The sequence below is a fragment of the Lagenorhynchus albirostris genome, chromosome 2 (genome assembly GCF_949774975.1).
Source record: "Lagenorhynchus albirostris chromosome 2, mLagAlb1.1, whole genome shotgun sequence".
Lineage (NCBI taxonomy): Eukaryota > Metazoa > Chordata > Mammalia > Artiodactyla > Delphinidae > Lagenorhynchus > Lagenorhynchus albirostris.
In genome coordinates this window covers 18,231,998-18,253,536 of record NC_083096.1, presented here as the reverse complement: position 1 = coordinate 18,253,536, position 21,539 = coordinate 18,231,998, and the positions used below count along the sequence as shown (strand labels likewise).

Here is a 21,539-nt window from a genome sequence, read left to right as displayed (position 1 = left end):
GAGTAGAAATAGCCACAAGGGTAGTACCAAATCTGCAGCTATTTCCGTTTTTGTTTTTTTTAATGTTTCCCATTTTTAGGTTGACTAGAATTTGGAATGCATTTTCTTACAGGATTATAAATAGAATTCTAGACCAGCCTTCAGAAACATCTTTAACCTATCTGAGTCAGTTCTGTTTCACCTTCCTTTGACCTCTGTTTGTACTGTGACCTCTTTGGGAAATGTATTCCTGTGATAGTGGGAGATGCCTGATTAAATTTTCTTTGTCTTATTAATAAAAATTCCCCAGTCAGAGGCATTGAGGTATGGGTAAACTGTCATGAACACAAGTATTTTGTAAAAAGAAGGTATTTCTCAAGGTCTTTCTCGTCCGGATTGGATTGTTTTGAATTGCGCTGTAAGGAGATAACTGGGTCTCTGCAGGGGCAGGAAATCCAAATTCCTGCTGTCTTCTGTCGATCCTGTGAGTCATTTGTGAATTGAGTCAGGTACTTTTTATACCAATATGGAAGAGAAATAACACATTTTTCATAGTTTTCTTTTGTACAGCATTCAACAAGGTTATGTGCACAAACCAAGCTCTTTGAAGGCTTATTTGCTTTTGTATCTCCAGCACTTAATTAGCACAGGGCCCAACACAGAAGAGGTGCTGTGCTGTGTTTGTTGAATGAATGAATGAGTGAATGAATGAATAAATAAATGAGTAGCTGACCTTTATGAAGTACTTTAAATGCTGCATGGTCTCCCAAAGATTTGTGGTAATTTGATAAATATTTTTATAGGAATTTTAACATTGAATTGTGGACCTTAGAGTGATAAGCTTTACTGGGTCTTTGCTTCTCACGAGAGAGAGCATTTTCTAGATGCGTATAAATGGGATGGCCTAGTTGCCATCAGCCCACAATAAGACAGTTGTTTTTGGTGCAGTGGAAAAATTAGCAGAATAAAGAGATTGCCTAACGGAATTAGATTGCCGAAGAGCAAACTGTAACTTTCCAAGTTACAAAAAAAATTTACAGGTCTGAATATCAAGGGAATACTTCCCTTTTAAAATAATAAATATCTTGCTTTTGACCTTATTTGCAAGCACCACTGTTTCCTAATCTTATCCTTCTTTATAAGCCGTAGGAGTAAGTATAGCAGAATACTTGCTAGCTTGGGCTTTGGATTTCAGGCAGACCTGAGTTCAAACCCCATTCTGCCACTTAATCCTCTGTCATCTTGGTAGAGTTACGTAAACGAGGTAATCTGTATTTCTCATTGTAAAAAGGGGGTGATAAAAGATCCTTGTCATGCTTATGTGAATTAATGTCTATAAAGCATTGAAGCATATAGAAATGCTGAATAATGTTAGTTGCTATGTGATAACCCCTATCTGAAAATGGCATTTTTTGGCCTCTGCCTTTGAAAAGTTCCTAGCCACTTTTTAAAGACTTAGTTGAAGATGACTCCTCACTATATTTTTTCATCTCTGTCACTACCTCATCTGAGTTCCCATAGTATTCGATTACAGCACTCACCATGGCTGTTACATGTTTGTTTCTCTCCTACACTAGATCACAAATTCTTTCAAGAAAAGGAGTTCATATGTTTGTGTTTTTCTGTGTTTCTCCTACAGGGTTTGGCACATGGTATTTAACAGAACATTTGTTAAATTGTTTTGTTTTGGTTTTTTTTTTGCGGTACACGGGCCTTCCTTCCTACTGTCAGCATCCTAGATAACAGGTTCAGTCCCATCTTTTAAGTTGATTCTTCCCCCAGAATTTTGAAGCTGATTGGTTTAAATACAGTATTTTATTTATATTTTGTAGTATTTTGATAGCTAAATCCTGATGACTAGCATTGAGAACTTATTATGTGTCAGGCACTGAGGACTTTCGTGTGCTGTCTGGTTTAAACTCTCACAGCAACCCCACTAGGTACTGTTGTTTTCCATGATGTTATGGTAAGAGAACTAAAACTTATAGGTACAGGGTAACTTGCTCCAGGTCGCAGAGCTGGTAAGTGCTGGATCCAGGATGTGAACCTAGGTAATCTGATTCTGGGGCCTAAACTTATAATTAGGCAACTGCCTGCTCTTCTCACATTTTCGGGGAACTTTTTTTTTTTAAATTTAATTTGAGGTAATACATATAAAGTATACTGTTTGTTTCAGAGTAGTTCCTTTAAAAATTATAGTTTTATTCCTTCTCTTCTGATATGATGTGAGATAAATTCAAAGATAATTATATAAAAATGAGTAACACGAGCATTGTAAGGGATCACACTGTCCAAATCAATTTTGGGATTTTTAATTCCCCGTTGCAGTGTTGGTTGAACATCTTATTTTAATCCAAGAGAGTGTTCTCACATATAAGAAATCACAGAGTATCAGGAAAAGGTGGTGAATAGTAGACCTATCTGGTTTCAAAATTCAGTTTTCTTTATCTTTGATACCTTGTCTTATTAAAACACTTCTAAAGATATCTGTGTGGAATTTTAGGTATGTTTTTGGTCATTGTGTATATTTAACTTGTCTGATGTCTTAAGTAACAAATATTTGTCATTTTAAGATTCTTTTAAAGTCACGTTTGCAGTTTGATCTAAATGTAAATAAACTCGATGTCCAGTATCTTAAGGTCCAAATAACCTGCACACTTTTACAGACATTTGGAAATTCAGGTCAAATGTTTCCCGGTTGTCATTACATAGAGCAAAATCCTGATCTAGTATAGTTTACCATTGTTTTCTTCCTTAATATGAACATTATATTTATATAATACTTATTATATATCGGGTTGATTCTATTATGTTTACAGGAAATGTTTTTAAAATATTTTAAGCTCTATATTTCATGTAAGCACTTTTCATCTTTTTCAAAATAGGTAAATCAAACTGGGAAGATGATGGTTGGGGAGCATGGGAAGAAACAGAGCCCCAAGAACCTGTAAGTCTTTGTAAACATGTGCATGCTTTTTGATAGCGGCATTTTCCTTTTGTTATGATGGTGACATATTTCAGTGTTAGGTTAACATTTTAAAATCAGGCAGGCCTGGTGTAAAGCTTTGTAAATTTGAAGTTTAGTCTGCATGTGATCAGAAACTGCGCTATCTGATTTCTGGTTTTTAAAGCTCACCTTGGCTGCTTTATGGAATAGGTTGCCTCTCCTCCTCATAAAGGTCATGTGTTGGTTTATTTTACAGTATTTCATTTTGATGTTCCACTGTTTCAGCTGATTCTGGGTGACGTAGACAATGACAGCCTAGTTAGAATGTGTAAGTGTTGTCAGGCCTCCTTTAAATCTGACCTGTAAAGTATGTTGTCTTCTCTTTATTGGCAAGGAGATCCTGAATCTGGGGATGACGTATCTTAACTGTTTCAGTTAAAAGCTGAAGTATGCTTCTGCTCATTCTGAAAACACATGAAATTACTTACACGTGGAATATATTTTCATTCGGATAAAATTTGAATATTTACAAGTGGCCCTCAGGGATGAGGGAGGCTTGTTGTTCTCTTTGTCTTGACAGATTTGCCCACACTGTGGATTTGGCAAATGTGGCGAGTGAAACAGTATTGTTAGGCCTCGTTGACAACAATTCTGGGTGTAGCAATCATTCCTAACTGTTTGAACCCTTTACCCTGTCACAGTCTTTTGTACATGGTGAGGGTATTTGGAAGACAACAAAAGTGGGCCAGGACAGTGGGGTTCAGAGGTTATTCAGATGTTAAAGTCACCCTGCAGTGTTTAAGAGAGCTTCTTTGAATTTGGATCCTGTCCTCAAAACAAGACAACATCTTTGCCAAGGGAGCCTGTTTGGTGGGTGAGAACATAAATGGCACTGTGGCCAGGGAAAAGGGTATGACCTCTGCCTTACACTGCAGCGTCATCCAGAACTTTCCATGTATAGGATCATTATGAAGTTTGGCTGAGAAACATGTTTTATACCAGGACTATTAGAAGGTTTACTAAGCTGAGGCAAAAGATTACTGTTATTTCTGCTACCAGCTATGGTGATGAACCAGTCCAAAGGCACAGCCAGCTCCAGAGGCATGGCAAGAATCAGAGTTAACTTTTGGCAGATGTGTGAAACGCAGAAGTACACACCCTAGTCAAGGTTAATAGGTGTAGCCACCTAGTCGGCATGGAGAGGGAACTTCGACTCTCTCTTGTCATGGACAGACAGCAAACTCAAAACCTGCCTTCCTTCAGAGTCCATCTGGCGGGCCTTGGCCACATTAAAGATGAGAGAGACCAGGACTGGAAAAAGCAGACTGTCATAAAGTCAGTTTATGGTTGTGTCAGGGTGCTTTAACTGTCAAAACAATGATAGGCTTCTCTATCAATTGCCATTGGGTGGTGGTTACTGTGACCAGCAGAAGAAAGTAGGCTTTCATTCTTCATTAGTCTGGCATTAGAGACATGTTGTGTCCTGGTCCGTTTAGGTGGGCTGCAGCGGTGTGTCGGTGAACCACAGAGAAGGGTACCTAAGAGGAAAGTGCAGTAGCCACTGCCACCGAATGCCGACCTGAAGGCCAACTCGCTGCTACTGAGTCCAGCAGACAACTATAAAAACTTCAGGGTGCTTTTTATCTCCAGAAGTCTGTCAGCTCTTTGAGAGTAGTTTCTTATTTTTATGGCAGAAGAGAGTAAAGGGCTTTTGTAATCATAGAGATTTAGTACCAGGGGTCTGGATAAGGCTTTTCTAAGGAAGGAGAAATCCTCTTTAATTTCGATTCTGGGGTGTCAGCTGTAATGAGGGCTTAGGGAAGAAAGCATATTCTAGTATCTGTTATCAGCAGTAGCCAGCCACGTCCAAGAAAGCAAGCATCTGTGACGCTGGTAGGCTTTGGAACTTTAAGGATGGCTTCTCTTATAGAAAAGGACAAATGTCCTTCTCCTATAGATATTTCGTACCTGTGTTAGCCTGCTTGGCTGCCATAACAGAATACCACAGACTGGGTGGCTTGAACAACAGAAATTTATTTTCTCACCGTCCTGGAAGCTGGAAGCGCAAGATCAAGGTGCCATCAGGGTTGGTTTCTGGTGAGACTCCTCTTCCTGGCTTGCAGATGGCTGCATTCTTGCCGTGTCCTCACCTGGCCTTTCCCCTGTGCACGAAGACAGAGAGCCGGTTCTGGTGTCCCTTCCTCTTCTTAGAAGGATACCAGTCTATCAGAGGGCTGTGCCCTTATGACCTCTTTTAACCCTAATTAACCTCCTTAAAGGCCCCATCTTCAGATACAGTCACATTGGGGGGTTAGGGTTTCAACATGTGAAGTTTGGCTGCAGGATACAATTCAGTCCATAACAATGCCCCAAATAATGGATGCATGTCAGGCGTAACTTTTATGTGTACAAGTGCAATGAATAAGGTTAAGGAATTCCTCCTTGCCCGTGAGTAAATACACGAAAGGATTGAAAGGCAAACAGAATAGGCTTTCAAGATGGAAGAAAAGGCAAAACAAAGATCTTCCTCTGTACTGTATTTTAAGCTGACATCATGACAAAGGGGACCTGGCTGGGGGAAATGGGAAAAGAAGGTAGTTGTACTACAATGTCTACCTATTAATGATCCTATAACAAATAGTAAATAGAATTGTTTACAGTGTTGTAAGGGCTTTTAGTTGGGGTTATAATTGTTTTGCTTTGGGAAAGAAGTGGTGTGTTGCTCAGCCTCATGCTGTGATGGGAATCTAGGCGGTTCGGGAAGAAGCTTGGTAGGGTTTAATTTAATTTTAACTGGCAAGGCAGATTTAATGAGCTTTCCTTCGTTGGTGTATTAAGACCAAAGGGTTGGAAGTGTAGAATCAAGGATTTGTTTGACGGCGATTTCTGGAACAGGAAGCACAGAAGGTCCTGGGTTAAGGTCCTCAGTTAAGGTAGGCAGCATGGAAATTTTCCACTTAAGAGACACCTTAGGAATGTGTCCCATCTGTTTTACAGAAGGTGACATAATGCAGTTTACGGAGGCACTAATGATTTAGCAGATTAACAGGGAATGCAAAAAGCATGCTGGTCAGATAGAGGCCCCAGAGAAATGTTTGTTTACAGGCTGAGCAATAGGAGACAGCATGACCTGATTAGAGCATTAGAGCATTAATAATCTGGGGTAATGCTGGAAAATATTTTGCCTTACTTTAGTGTCCTTAGACTGTGGTGCTATCTACCACGCAAGAGACATAAGCAGTGGATTGGCCAGAGGCAGAAGGAGAGCACACACATTACGCTAAGGATGCGCCCGAGGCCCTCCTCCTGTGAGGGGATGGTGGCCGCAGAGGGTCTCTTTCCTCAGGTGGGCTCTCATCAGGACTTTGGACCTTGGACTATTAGAAACACTCATTTTGCCAGTGACTTTCCATGTTAACACAAGCTGGGTTTAGCCTAGTGCTTCTCAACTGGGGGTGATTTTGCCCCTTAGGGGGCATTTGGCAATGTCTGGAGACATTTTTGTTTGTCACAACTTGGGGGAAGGCACATCTAAGTGGGTAGAGGCCAGGGAGGGATGCTGTGAAGCGTTTTACAATACACGGGACAGCCCTTCAAACAAAGGATTGTCCACCCAAAATGTTAGTCGTGCTGGAGTTCAGAAGTCTTGGGCTCGCCCATGGCTTTCAGTATAACTCTCCCAGCTTTTCTTGCTGCCTTTACCTTTTTGTTCTCTAAAATTTCTTGGCCCCTTTTGGGGGCCTCAGAACTTTTGATCTTGTAAATCAGCCCTACCTCAATTTAAAAAAAGTTATTTAATAAATGAAAAAAAATAGCAGAGGGGGGTAAAAAAAACCCTTTGATCTTTATGGCCATGAGTTGGGTTTTCGTAGATACCGGTGGAGTGATTTGCTAGTGTGAAAAGTGCAGTTAAAGGATTGTTTGCCAGCCAGCAAAGGTGAGTGTAAGCTGTTCCCCGGTCTTTGGCCACAGACCAACCAGTATCCGGGCTCAGTCTTGGGGGCACTATTTATGCCTAAATATTTAAAAGTGACCTATTTTTAGTCTCACTATGCGGTCAGCCACCACTTTTCCTTGCTCTTGTTGACAGTTGTTCATTTTAGTTCAAGTCTGGACTCCTCAGGCATTCCTGTAGGGTAGCTCTGTCAGTTGGTTTTGGCTTGGTGATGGCTTCTGCCAGGGAGGGAGGGACAGTGGCTGACTGTGTGGGATGGGGGAAGGGATCTGGGGAGCTGCTTTCAACCAAGCCTCCCGACTTCAGCCACATCTCTGCCCTCACTCCCAGGGGGAGCTGGCACCAACTCCTAAGCCTATTGGCAATCTTGCAGTGCAGCTGGGGTTGCTTCTCATCTTTCCTCGCCACCACTTTAGTGGGAGTTAGTTTTCCAGGGACTGTAAAATCAGTTACCACCTGTCCGTCTGCTTTCTAGCTCTCAAATTTTAGTGGCTTTTCTCCTCTCCTTCTTTTTGTCTGTACTTGAAACAAACTCTTCTACTGTTGTTTTTAGTGGGGTTGAGAGTGCTGGGGAAAGTGAGAGTAAAATTGATCTGTTTAATTCTCTCTTTACCTGAAAGTCCATGTAGACTTCATTTTTACGTATTGTTCTACCTCTTGCCTTTTACATTTAATGTAATATGGAGGTTTTTCTGTGTCTGCATATATAAATCATCTAGTTCTTATAAAGGAATACTAACTGTTACATTGTATAGATATACTATGATTTATTTAGCCACACCCCTGTTGAGGGACATTTTGTTTTTGTTTGTTCTTTGTCTTTTCTGTTTTCTATCACAGGAGATGCTGTAATCATCTTTATATCTACTATGCATCTTTGGTTACACATGCGTGTAGTGTCACATGTGTAGAAAGTCAGACTGCCTGAATTTCTATCCTAACTCTGCCACTCAGTGACTGTTAAACCTTGGGCAAGTTACCTAACTTCTCTCAGTCCAGTTACGTCATTCCTAAAGTGGGACTAATAGGATTATTATAGGATTAAAATCACAGGATTATTAAGAGGATGAAATGAGACGTGCTTAGAATAGTACCTGGAACATACGTAGTATGTGCTCAATAAATGTTAGCCATTCTTATTTTTCCTTTAGAATAAATAACTAAACGTGGAATTGCTAAGGTTAAAAAGTGTGCATGTTTCAAATTTTAATAAAAATTGTTGAAGGGTGCTGCCAAAAGCCTGCCCCAGTGTGTATTCCAAACACAGTACATGAGAGTGCCTCCTTCTACTCTCTGTGTCACAGAAATGAAAACATCTCCGAGGTAATTGCTTTTTACCATTGTGCTCTATTTATTTTGTAAAAAATGAAATATTTCTCTGTACCCATATTTTTATCAATTTTGGGAAACTCAGAACTATGAGAGATGGGTATGTTTTCTTACAGAGGCCTGCTTTTCTCAGGTACTTTTTGAAATTGTTTGCCCCTAGTAGATTATCCAACTTTAATCTTTGCAAAATCAGAATGGTGTGAAATGCCATTTCAGTGTTTTAATTTGTACTTTTAAATTTATGAGTGAGGTTTGTCATCTTTTCAAGCTTTTCACTCAAATATTTTTTAGGAACGTGTACTGTTATCGTGTGTGTGTGAGCGCGCGAGCGCGTGTGTGTGTGTGTGTGTGTGTGTGGACACTAATAGCAATTTAAAGTCCATAGCATTTAATTTAACTATTAGCTCTATTCTGATTTATATTGGGTGCTAATTGATTCTTGTTTATTAGTCTTATTTGTCCAACTAGACAGTAAAGTTTTTGAGCAGGAATTGTTTGGTACTTTCTTATATCCCATGGTGACTAGGGAGCACATAGATTTAGTATTTAATATTAAACAGTTGTTTCAAAAATAAAGAAGTATGCTTTTTAGTTTTGGTGTTTTATTCTAGTTATTTGTGAAATGAATTTTTTTGTGAGTAATGAATTTGTTTTGTAAAAATGACACGTTTATTACCGAAAATTCAGGTATTATAGAAAAATAAAAAGAGTAAGATAATCAACTTTCTAACACCTAAGGATAATCATCATTATTAACTTTAAGAGGTTATAAATGTAGGCATATTTGGTTGAGTGGTTGGATGAATGGGCCACACAGAAAATTCTCTAAAAATGGAGTCACATTATATATACAATTAAAAAATAAATAATAGCAGAATTAATCCTACTTGAATTGACAATTGAAATAAAACTGTAAGAGTTACTGAATTATCATTAACTTCCTCTAAGGTTAGGAAGAAAAATAATTTTAAAAATTGAGATTGAAGTCAGAGGGTTTTGTGACTAATTGTGTTTGTAATTCTTTTTTTCTTTGGGTTATCTGTAATCAAATTTGTAACCAGATTTAGAGCTCTTGCCTTGCCTCATTTTAATTTTGACAAGACCTTAAGATCTTTCACTTGAGAATTTTAGTCCCTGATCTGGAAAATGGCCGGGACCAGTACTTTTCATGCCATGTTAGAGAAAGCTCTAGGGCTCTGCAAAGGTGCTAGGTAGCTTCCTCATTTCTGCTTTTATCTATATCATATATTAAGATATTGTATAAAATTTTGTTCGGGAATAAAAAGTCTTGCTACCTAAAAAAATGTTTGAGAAGCATTGGGTATTATATATGCTAATAGTAGACTAGAAAAAAGGAAAACTTACATGGCATTATTTACTTTTTTGTGTTTCAAAATTGCTGAAGCACTTATGTCTCTTTGTTTAGAAAGTGTAGCTGACTAGTTTATTTCTTTGCTTTAGGTAGTAAACTACTGAGAATTACAGTGAATATGCTGACAGACCCTTATTTATACTGAATTTTGCTGGCGCCACTGTTACGTGTACATGCCTGTGAAAGTTAGCACGATGACAGTGACAGTGAAAATTGCAAACGACGGACTTATTAACTAAAATTGAAAGCTTTGAAAAATTACTGTGGGCTACTTCAGTGGTTCTCTAGTCATCACAGTAGCTGATACACCAGAAAACATTTGCCACTATGTTTACAGAGTGATAATTTACCAGCCCCCATGGTGGCCAGCTATAATTGAAAGGCGGTTAAATTACCGCAGTTTTACCATCTGCTGCGTTGTGAAAGACTAATCGTTTGACAAATTTGTGGGCTTAAAATCGAAAGAAGTAAATTTTTAAAATATATATTTGTCACAGCCCTAGCGTTTAGAAAAGATTCCTTTTCATAACCCACACCAGTGGTTTCCGTTATATGTGCAGATTGAGAAAAAATTTTACTAGTCTCAAGGCAAAGAAAAATCCTTGAAGTTTAGGCCATACTAAAATAAAATTATACTTTCTCTCTTCCCACCCCGAAACAGGGGCTGTGTTTTATGTCTAATGGATGTATTTAATGTTACCTTTAGTAACTGGGTACATGCTGGCTTTTGTGAAAAGCCGTGGTAGCCCCTGGTGATGCTGTTTTTGTTTTTTTTAATATCATGCCTCGCTGGGGAAATTAACTGCCTTGTCAGAGGATGGCATTATTTTAGGATCATTATCTTCAAGGGAGTTTTGTTCATGGCTGTGGGCCCCATTATTGTGTGGGAGGTTTTCAGAAAAATCTGATTGGTAGGCAGATGCCCTTATGGTAGAAAACAGTGATGAGCTTACATCTTACTGGCCAACGAGTGTGTGCTGAGACTTCCTGGCGCATCCTTACTAGGCCTTTACAGCCCTCTTTCCTCCGTTTACTTTTTTAATCATTGAGGGGCACTCGTCTTTTAGTCTAGAAGCGGGGTAGAGCTTCTCGTCACCCCCTTCATTCTGAATGCCCAGCAGCAGAGCAGAGTTAAAGGTGCTGTGGCAGTTCTCCTTATAGGGCCCAGCTTCCCGGGGCAGTGCAGTTGGAAGCAGCACAGAGGTTGCCCAGGCAATTGAACCCCAGGGCCTGTGTCCAGATGCCTGTGTCCAAATCCCTGCCCGGTCTGTGTCATGTGGAGAAGTTACCTTGATCAGTCTCTGTTTCTCCATCTCAAAATGAGGGTAGTAATAGAACCTTCCTTATAGAGTGACAGTGAGAATTAAGTAAGACTTATGTGTAAAGCATTGAACACAGTGTCTGGCTTAGTAAGTGTTTGGCAGATGTTGCTGTGTACATCATCCAAATCACTGCCGTCCTTCCTGTCTCATTCCTGCCGAGTTAGGTGGCCAAACGCAAGCACACATCTGGGGCAAACGCTTCTTGACGGACCCACTGTCCTCTGCTTAGGATGATACCAAAGGATTTCCTTATGGTGAGAGGAGATTTCAAGTGACTGTGGCCTGATTTCTACCAAATTGCTTGGTTACAGCGTAGCAGACATTATAGAACCATTTAGGACATGTACTTTCCCATCCTTTTATTCTTTGTTTGCCTTTGTATATAGCATGTTGATTGTTGATGCACATCACCCAGATGTACCAAGGGATTTTTTTTTCTTTTTTGAGGACTTATTGAAAGAAATTTGATTTATGTAAGACTTCTTCTCCCACCTCCACTGCCAGTTGTTGTCAATTTGTAAATTTGCTTTATGCTTTTCTGATAACATTTACACTGCTTGGGGAAAAATAGCTAAACCCACGGAGAAATAACAAAAATCTACCACTGTGTATAATTTTAAGGATATCACTTGTTTTTAGTTGTGTCGTTAGCAGCCTTTTATCTTATTGAACCTGATACACTGAATGTTGTGCCTTTGGAATTACATGTGACCGGGAGCTGGTGGTCGTCCCACGCCCACCCCACTGTGGCTGTGGATCAGAAGAGCTGTTGAGCTCGTCCTCAGAGCACGCAGCCTTGCATTTCGTGACAAAAGCTAGCATCCTTCCCAAGTGGCAAGACTAAAACTTTAGCTCTAGAATTTTATGACACGTCAAATCCTAATGATGATATGATATAATAATATAGCATAACATATACACTACAAGCATGCCCCGTTTCATTGCACTTTGCAGATACAGCTTTTTTTTTTTTTGCAAATTGAAGGTTCGTGGTAACCTTGCCTCAAACAAATTATCGGTGCCATTTTCCAACGTTTGCCCACTTCATGTCTCTTTGTCACATTTTGGCGATTCTTGGACGATTTCAAACCCGCCACCAGCAAAAAAGATTATGACTTGCTGAAGGCTGAGATGATGGTTGGCATTTTTTATCAATAAAGTATTTTAAAATTACAGTATGTACATTTTTTAAGACGTAATGCTATTATTACACACTTATTAGACCACAGGACAGTGTAAACATAACTTTTATAGGCACTGGGGAATCAAAAAATTCACGTGACTCACTTTGTTGTGATATTTGCTTCATTGTGGAGGTCTGGAGCCAAACCCGCAACATCTCTGAGGTCTGCCTGTATAACAGAATCACGTGAGCGTTTCCTAACCTGTTTTCACAATTGGTGTATGGAACTCCTGCTTGTACGCGTCCAGCTTTGCCACGACAGACTAAGGGGGTCTGCTTTTAGTCCCACAGCTACAAGGAAAGATGGAGAGTTAGAGAGGACATAGAAAAGGAAATGCAGTGAAGAATGACAGAAGATATTGGTTTTCACCCCCTTTCCCCCCCATCATCAAGAGATGAAACCGGAATGCTGACCCATGTGAAGATTCTTTTTCTGGTTTCATGCTACTAAAAATGTACATTTATGAGATGGCTCAGCAGGGTTGGGGATGTAACTAGTCATTGTGGAGTAGTGTCTCTGAATTTGCTTCTGTGTAAGTGATATCGGTTTCTTGTGCTTTTATCTTGGTTAGTACTTATGTGGCAAAATTCATGTTTGCTCTGGGATCACTTGTAGTCCATTTGCTGGCAGACAGAGCATGATCATAATTTGACATTGAGTTCTAGGCCCAACTAAGGGAGTAGTACTCTGTCCCTTTTTATATATAACTTGTACCTGCCATGGATATGTCAGCCAGAATCTTGAAATGTTAAATCGTAATATTACTTAAGGAAAAACATAACTAAAGATACTATTACTTAAGGATACCTTACTTAGGATACTAACTTTGAATCAATTGCTCATTGTCGTACAGTTTCATGTGCAAGAATAAATATTAGGTTATTCAAATATCTTTGTGACTACAAGTAAGGAGAAATTGGAACGCTATTATTTCCTCATTTTTACCATTAGGGCTGTGCTGTATGTGGAGTTGAGTCATAGAAAGTATAGAAGGCTTCTAGTCTAGCATGGGAGAAATGCAATCCCAGCATAAACAGAGGATGGTAAGAGTTTTCATTGCAATAAGTTCGAAAGACGGTAGAAGTCAGAGGAGGATGGAATTGTGATAGGAACTGGAACTTGAGATGGACAGACAGAAAAGAGAGGGAAGAGTATTTCTAAAGGAATGCTTAAAGGAATGCCTCAAGAATATGCTGGCTCCCATGTTCAAGTATGGTTCTTCATGGCTCTAAGTCGGTTCACAGAACCACAGAAAGACTAGCCTGGTATATAGTGATAAGTAATAGGGAAGTTCTTTTTGAGAAGGACTTTTCATTGACTGAGACTAGAGTCAAGTCCCAAGGGGAGCCAGGCTTCTCGAAGAGCTGTCGCAGGTACCCGCCAAGATGAGCAGGGCCCTCCTTTGGGCTCTGACACTGATTGTGTGGCCTGGAGCACATCTCTCAACTGCCCTAAGACTCTGCTATCTTTATTATGAAATGAGGTTTGGGCCAGTTAGTCTTTCAATGCCTTCCATCTTTGAATTTCTTAAACTCTTTGTCTTTTGAGCAAACATAAAAATACAGATCTCATCCTTATTAGTGGCATTATTTTGAAAACAGGATAGAAACACAGAAATCGTGTTCTTTGTTGAAAAGTAACTTTTACAGACTTTTTAGAGTTTACTATTTGTACATAATTTTGGAAGTATGATAAAAGGAAGAACCCATTTGTATAGATGTTCAGTTATTCTTTTCAGTTATTTTTTGTGGAACTTGCCAAAATGAGAGCTGCATTATCCCTTTTCTGGAGCATTGTTTGGATTTCTTTTTTATTGCAATGAGATGGAAATTTTAGGATAAGAGACCAATCAAAGAGTTTTAGACGCTCCTAATTTCTTATCAAACACAATACCTAAATTATATCCCTGTATGACTTGCCCTGCTTCTAGCCTTCTTACTGAAGGGGAGACTCCAATCATGTGAAAAATCCTGAACCTCAGAGTTGGTATAATTGGGTCTCAGTTCCTGGGGAGGGAACCATAGGGTTGTGATGCCCTCAGCTTACAGCCGAGGCACCGTGAGGAGTTCTGGGTGAGTGCCAGCTAAACAGAGACTGTATGCTCTGACAGAAATTGTGGGTCCAGGGAGAACTGAATTACAACTTACTTTTAACTTATAACTTTCATCTTTAGGGGATCGTTTTCTCCCTAGTTTATATGTAGAAAAATACACATTCAAAACAGCAAACTGAAAAAACAAATCAAAACAAAACAGCAAACTGGATAGCAAAATTCCTAAAAAATGGAGCTTTACTAAAACAAAACTGGGATTTTGCCAGTATTACTCTTCTCGTTATCTTTCGGGAGCGGGTGCAGCCTCTTCAGCATACCTTGCAGAAGAAAGAAGTTCCAAATCTATTCCTCAGTGTTCCATTGAGAAGGAAAAATAATCACATGACTATCCCAGAGGCTTCAGACCTACTTGGAGATTTTCCTGAAGATGTCCTATAACCCATATTTTATTTATATTTTAAATATTTCTTTGATAGTATCACAGCAAGAAATAATTTATCTTTCCTAGAAATACTACTGTAATATTTCTGATTAGGATGATTTTCTGTTTTTAAAATATTTAAAATTTCATTATGCTAGTAATACATGCTTACTGAAAGTTTAAAAAACACAAATGTGTGTTGTTGTTTTTTTTAATGAAAGCAGGCTGCATCTCTTCCCCCCTCTTACCCGCCCCCATCTTGATAAATTCAATCCAAAAGCTATCGGGTAGGGTTGCGTGAGGTAGGAGTCCGCATGACATAAAACCTAGAAGCCGTAAGAGAATAAGTAGGTTGATAATTTAGCTACATAAAAAAACTTCTGCATGAAGAAAAATAAGCTACGACATGAACTGGAAAAACTATTTACAACTCTTAGGTTCAAAGGACCAATTTTCCTTGTATGTAAAGAGTATATACAAATCAACTAGAAAAAGAACAGCAATCCAGCAGGAGATCTGCAAAGGAAAGAACACGCTGTTCATAGAAAAGGCTCTTAAGCATATGAAAAAATGCCTCTTCTCACTCATAAGAGGAACGCAATAGACTGAGGTATTACTTTTTACCTGTTAGTTGGACGAAGATCAGTCAGAGTTGAAGCATCATTTGAAGAGCCCCTGAGGAAGCAAGCACTTTCAAAACTTGCTGGGTCAGATTATAAATTAACACAACTTCTGTGGAGCACACTCTGGGGATATCTGGCAAATTTACTAATACACATTCCCTTTGACCCAACAGTTTCACTTCTAGAAACTTAGCTTGCTGACACACTCCCACATAAACTGACAAATGTATAAAGTTATTCATTGTAGCATAGTTTGTAGCAGCAAAAGAGTGTAAACAACACAAATGTCCATCAGTAGGGCGCTGGTTGACTAAATTATGGTGTGTCTATACAATGGAATGCTATGCAGCCGTTTAAAAAATTAAGAAACTTCATGTAGAATGAAGTCTGAGGTATATGCTAAGAGAAGAAAGTAAAATATAGAAGTATGCATATAGTATGCTACCATTTGTGTCAGAAAAAGGGGAAAAGGGGTAGTTAAATGTATTTGCCCATGTGAGTTGTGTCTCTGGAAATGATGTACGAGAACCGGTCACACCGCTGTCTCCGGAGTGAACAAAAGGAGGGCCGGAATACAGGAATATCAGAGAGACTTTGCAAAGAAGACCTTTTTAGATCTGTGAATTTTTAACCATGGGAATTTACCTACATAGTGAATGCATTTTCAATTAAAAAGGGAGAACACCTTTCAGGTTACATAAAAAGATGTGTCCAAATTATCATACTTTACAGGTCATAATTGTCAGATAATGTTTTCTTTGCTGTCTAGCTGCAGATACCCTAGCTATCTGTCTCAAATAGGGTTATTTACTAAATTTCCTAGTACTGAATTATTCCTAGAATAATCCCTATGGGAGGTTCTTTTAATGTCTTGCTATCTGTTTTATTTTTTTAAATTTCAATTAATATTCAAAACTGAGATCTGCTTGTAGTAGATATTTTGTTTATTGGTCATCTTTGACATGTTTTGATAAGGAATATTACTGAGACTATAAAAGAATTGGGAAGGTTTCTTTTCCCTTTTTTCTTCTCCCTTGCTTCTCAAGGTGGACGTGCTGAGTTGAACTTTTCTCGATATTTTTCCATGGAAATAATTGTAGTTTTATTCACAGGAAGAAGAAGGAAATACGTGCAAAACACAAAAAACTTCCTGGCTTCAAGATTGTGTTTTATCCTTATCTCCAACCAATGATCTTATGGTTATAACTCGGGAGCAAAAAGCTGTATTTCTAGTGCGTAAGTACTCTGTTATTTTCATTTATTTTAATGCATAGAATAGAAAATGGATTAGGCAGAAAGAAAAAGTTTTACTTCTCTCGTATGCATTATATGGTGGCATTCCATAGTTTGATACGTTATATAACACTTTTTATTCTCTTTCTTTTTATTTCTCTCTCTCTCTTTTCCCCTTTCTTTTCTGTTTCTTTCCTGGCTGCAGATACTGTAGCTGTCTCTCTATGGCATTTCAGAGGCAGTACTGGGCATTGCCCAGTTCTTGCAAGGAGCAGTCAGAGCTAAAAAGGGCACTGACTGCTTCTTAGTCATAATGTGAGTCAAGTGACTTTCAACTCTAATTTGAAAACTCACAGTGCTGTAGTTTCCTGTTTGGGGCATAAGTTTTCAGCTTATAATTTTTGTTGAAGATTAAATTTAAAGTTTGGGTATATATAGAATGTGGAAAACCTCACTGATCAAAATAAGATCTTATCTTAAATGGATATGGAATGGTCTTATAAAGCAGATTTGCCCTCCAGTAGCATAAATCTAATAGAAAAATTTTCTCTGCCAACTAAAGATAAAAAGTAGTTTTATAAATAAGAAAGGTGGGGGCTTCCCTGGTGGCGCAGTGGTTGAGAGTCTGCCTGCCGATGCAGGGGACACGGGTTCGTGCCCCGATCTGGGAAGATCCCACATGCCGCGGAGCGGCTGGGCCCGTGAGCCATGGCCGCTGAGCCTGCGCGTCCGGAGCCTGTGCTCCGCAACGGGAGAGGCCACAACAGTGAGAGGTCCGTGTACCGCAAAAAAAAAAAAAGAAAGGTGGGGTGATACATAAGAATTAATAACTTTATTATATGGATTGAATTGGAGGAAAGAGACTAGAGAGAGAGTTTTATATAAATCTTATAAAAATTTTTAAACATTATCTTATATTTACCTAGAAAAAGACCCAAATCAATTAATATAGAACTATTCAATTCTGTACTCATCATTCTAAAGGGAGAGAGTGAAATTTATAAATTCTGTTTTAGTATACTATAGTTAAAGAAGTTATTTTGTGTGATAACTTAATTTTTTCTCAGCAAAATGGAAACACAGTGATAAAGGGAAGGAAGAAATGCAGTTTGCTGTTGGTTGGAGTGGCTCTTTAAGTGTCGAAGAAGGGTAGGTACCAGTTCATTTTTTTTTGTCTCTCTGTGTGTTAAATGTATATGCGAAATTGTTTGACTTGTATGTGAATCTATTAAGAAGTTTCATTGTTTGGAATGTTTAGTAAATGTATATTCTTTGCAGCTTTAGAAGTTGTAGAGCATGATTTGGCCAGTAAATTTTAATTTTATTAACCATGTGATTACTTAAAAAAAAAAAAAAAGACCTGTTTGGAGAGAATTTAAAGGAGAATTCAGAGAGAATCCCATAACATCCTGCCTACATTTTGTCTTTTCCTCAGCTCTTCATTAATTTTATTCAGCTAAAAAGTCAAGGGCAGCCCTTGTCTTCTCTGCTTTGCCAGCATTGGGCTTGTACTTAAAGGGGACAGTGCTACATTAATTCTTAGAACTCATAAATACTTCAGAAATGCAAGCTGGTAAATTCAAGTTTCCTACTGATCCAGTAAGAGGTTTTTTTTTTTTTTAATTTTATTTACTTTTATTTATTTATTTTTGGGTGCATTGGGTCTTCATTGCTGCCTGTGGGCTTTCTCTAGTTGTGGTGAGCGGAGACTACTCATTGCGATGGCTTCTCTTGTTGTGGAGCATGGGCTCTGGGTGTGCGGGCTTCAGTAGTTGTGGCACGTGGGCTCAATAGTCGTGGCTCGCGGGCTCTAGAACGTAGGCTGTTTAGTTGTGGCACACAGGCTTAGTTGCTCCGTGGCATGTGGGATCTTCCCAGACCAGGGCTCGAACCTTTGTCCCCTGCATTGGCAGGCAGATTCTTAACCACTGTGACACCAGGGAAGTCCCAGTAAGAGTTTTAAAACCAGATCTCTAGCATGGTTCCATGATGGAGCTGCTAGCCTGGAACCTGCAGCCAAAACGTGTTTTCAGTTAAATTTTTATGACTGAAAGGTACCTGGTCGGAATGAATAAGATTCTTCAGACTTTGAATTCAGATAAAGACAACCAAGTAGAAATCCGTAGTACATGTCTGACACTCTGTAGATACTCAATGAATTGTCTTCTACTTTTATCAAAATAAATAGTATTTCTCCTTAAGTCATTTATTAGTCTAAGCATTTTGAAGACATTTAATTTCTGTCCGAAATGCAAAGCAAACATAATGGTTCAATTACTTTAGAGACGACAAACAAACAAAAAGGTTAATTTTGTTTGGTGATTATCTGGTTTGATGTATGTGGAAGAGGGTTTATATTTTGTTGAATAAGCTGGTGATGGTCCTGAGGTTTTACAGGTTAAATGAAAGTCAGTAGGAGTTATTTTAAGTAGGAGTCTTTTCAAGTCTATGTGTCAGGAAAAAAAAAACCTTTTAGGGACCATCCAGCCTAGCAGGTGCGTAGAAATAGGTTATCAGGAGCAATTTCTGCAAAATATAAAAGAAGCAGCCAGCCAATTGAAATACAGTAAGTCTCTAGATTAACGTACTCAGCAGAAATGCAGCTTGCCTGTAATGTGATTGCCAGTTCCTCCCACCCTCTGCCCAAGTTCTTAGCTGATGCAGGGGAGAGGGGAACAGTAGGAAATGACTGCTTGGTGATCATTTGATGTTTTCTCAGTTTTGTGCTTTTCACGACAATACAGAGTGAAAAACACTGTTTTTTATTAACTACAAGTGAATATGACATTACCTTTTATGTGAATGGATTTTATGACCCTACTTGTGGGGGGAGTTTTACTGTTTTTTTATGTAGGCATTGGATACAACTGATCCACAGAGCTCCTCTTCCGCTTATTGCCCTTTAATATCCCATTATAGAGCTTTCAAAGTAATTGATCAGTTCATTAGGTAAGCATATGCTTTTGTTTTTGTTTCTAGGGAATGTGTAACCAGTGCTCTGTGTATCCCACTAGCAAGCCAGAAGAGGTAAGGATTAATGAGTCATTTGTTTTCTTTGCTTTGATTTATGAGCGCTTCAGATCGTCACTTTTGTTCGTAACAGGAGTTCCACTGGACGACCAGACTGGACCTGCATTGTGGTGGGCTTTACTTCGGGTTACGTACGCTTCTACACAGAGGTGAGTTGAGTGCTGTGCGGTTCCGAGATAACAGCTGACTGGTAACCCATCCCCATCACACTCACTTGTGACTCATGACCACCTGCCCCTTGGGACTGTGTATTTGATACTTTATGGGGTGGAGGCTGGAACAGGGGGAGCAGTGGTGGTAGAAAGTTCTGATAGGAACTATAGAGAAGAGAAGCCATATTCTGCAAACAGACTACCAGGCATCCACGGAAGGCCTGTTGGGGGAATGATGCTCTCTGGCCGTACCTGTTCCGGTATATTGGTAAGAAAACAAGCAGGACTTATCTCTGTGCTTCCTCCTAGAGTGGCGTGCTCTTGCTCTCACAGCTCCTGAATGAGGACCCAGTGCTACAGCTCAAGTGCAGGACCTATGAAATCCCACGACATCCCGGCGTGACGGAGCAGGTAGCATAAGAGATTGTGTCCAGAGTAGTAGTGGCTTTACTTTGAAGTCGTTTCTTCCCTCTTTCATTGGGTGGAAACTTTAAGTATCTTCTTGTGGCACAGTTAGCTGTGCTATCATATTCTAAATAGAAATATAAGCTACTCATAGCTGAGTAAAGAATACCAGTCTTGCTTTTACTTAATGAAATATTGTATGCTTTGCTCTATAATGAAATAAAACACTTAAGTCAGAAGATAAAAAGTTTTCTCAGTATTAGAATTTAATAGTGACTTAAGGTACAAAATGGTATTTTGTAACTTTATTTGAACTTAGGTGTCAAAATTATATAGAGAGTAAAAGAAAAAAGTTCTAGCTGTATTATTCATAGTGCTACCACATTGCACTAACCTATTTCTCAGAAACGGGGTTATTAAATTTTTATTTATTGTGGAAAATATTTTATATTCATTGAAGATTTTGATAGAGAAAATAATACTGTTGAGTGTCTAAGGCTGTCCACAGTTTTCGCTTCTTCCTGGTGCTGTGTGAGATTTTCATTGTCTCACAGTCACATAAACTGATACACTCTTAGCACATCTTGTTTGGTACCCTGTCAAAACTATATAATATGCCTTCCTTCTTTGTGCTGTCCTGCTTCCAGAAGATTTGAAGTAAACAAATCTTCAGATTTGACTATGTGGACTTAAATTGTGCGATAGATGGACTGGAACTCTAGAAGAAACTTAACTAGTAAGAGAGACTAGACTAATACCTATTAATACCTATGAATGAGTTAATCAGTAATATTAAACAGTACCGTATTATTTGCTAGTTTTTATGAACAGAATAACTTCTGTGCACGTTTAGAGAAGAGGGAGCTCAATTAGGACTAGGACAAAACAGGAAAATTTCATTGAGGGGGGTGAAGTTTGAATTAAGCCTTGAAAATGGGTATCGAACTTAATTAGTGAGAAAAGAAGGGAAAGCATTTTAGGTAGTCAGGAGAAAAATGAAGGAAGATTCGAACACAGGACTATGTATGAGACAACAAAGAAACCTATGTTAGAAACTAATGAGACATTGTTGAATAGGCTGAGTGGCCAAATTTTTCATAAATTTGAAAGCCAAGTGAAAATCGGAGTTGATTCAGGAGATTTAGAAGCTACTAAAGATTTATGAGAAGGAAGTGATGTAATCAAAGGGATCTTGAAGGACTCTTTCTTCAGGATGAATTGGACTTGTGAGAGCCTGGAATCAGGGAGGCTAGTTATCTGGTTTTTTAAGTGATCTGTAATAGATGTACAGTGCTGGGAGCCAGGACTGCAATGGCTGTGGAAAGAGAAAGGACTAGTACAAAAATCATTTTGGAGGAACATTTGACAGGACTGGTTATCGTATTGAGATGTTGAATTTTTTTTTTTTTTTTTTTTTTTGCGGTACACGGGCCTCTCACTGTTGTGGCCTCTCCCGCTGCGGAGCACAGGCTCCGGACGCGCAGGCCCACCGGCCATCGCTCACGGGCCCAGCCACTCGGCGGCACGTGGGATC

General features: G+C 39.1%; 1 protein-coding gene across 4 annotated transcripts in view; it reads left to right on the top strand.

Annotated features, from left to right (window-relative positions):
- The window catches only part of RAB3GAP2 (RAB3 GTPase activating non-catalytic protein subunit 2), a 90,425-nt gene that overhangs the window by 15,579 nt on the left and 53,307 nt on the right, over positions 1-21,539 (top strand). For 3 of the 4 annotated variants that reach the window (XM_060127203.1, XM_060127193.1, XM_060127214.1), the window contains exons 2-7: positions 2,865-2,926; positions 16,298-16,421; positions 17,486-17,567; positions 19,398-19,445; positions 19,522-19,597; positions 19,910-20,011. In XM_060127203.1, coding sequence (XP_059983186.1) covers positions 2,865-2,926; positions 16,298-16,421; positions 17,486-17,567; positions 19,398-19,445; positions 19,522-19,597; positions 19,910-20,011 — 494 coding nt within the window. The remainder of the gene's footprint in view (positions 1-2,864; positions 2,927-16,297; positions 16,422-17,485; positions 17,568-19,397; positions 19,446-19,521; positions 19,598-19,909; positions 20,012-21,539) is intronic. The other variant, XM_060127224.1, reaches the window with a different exon arrangement.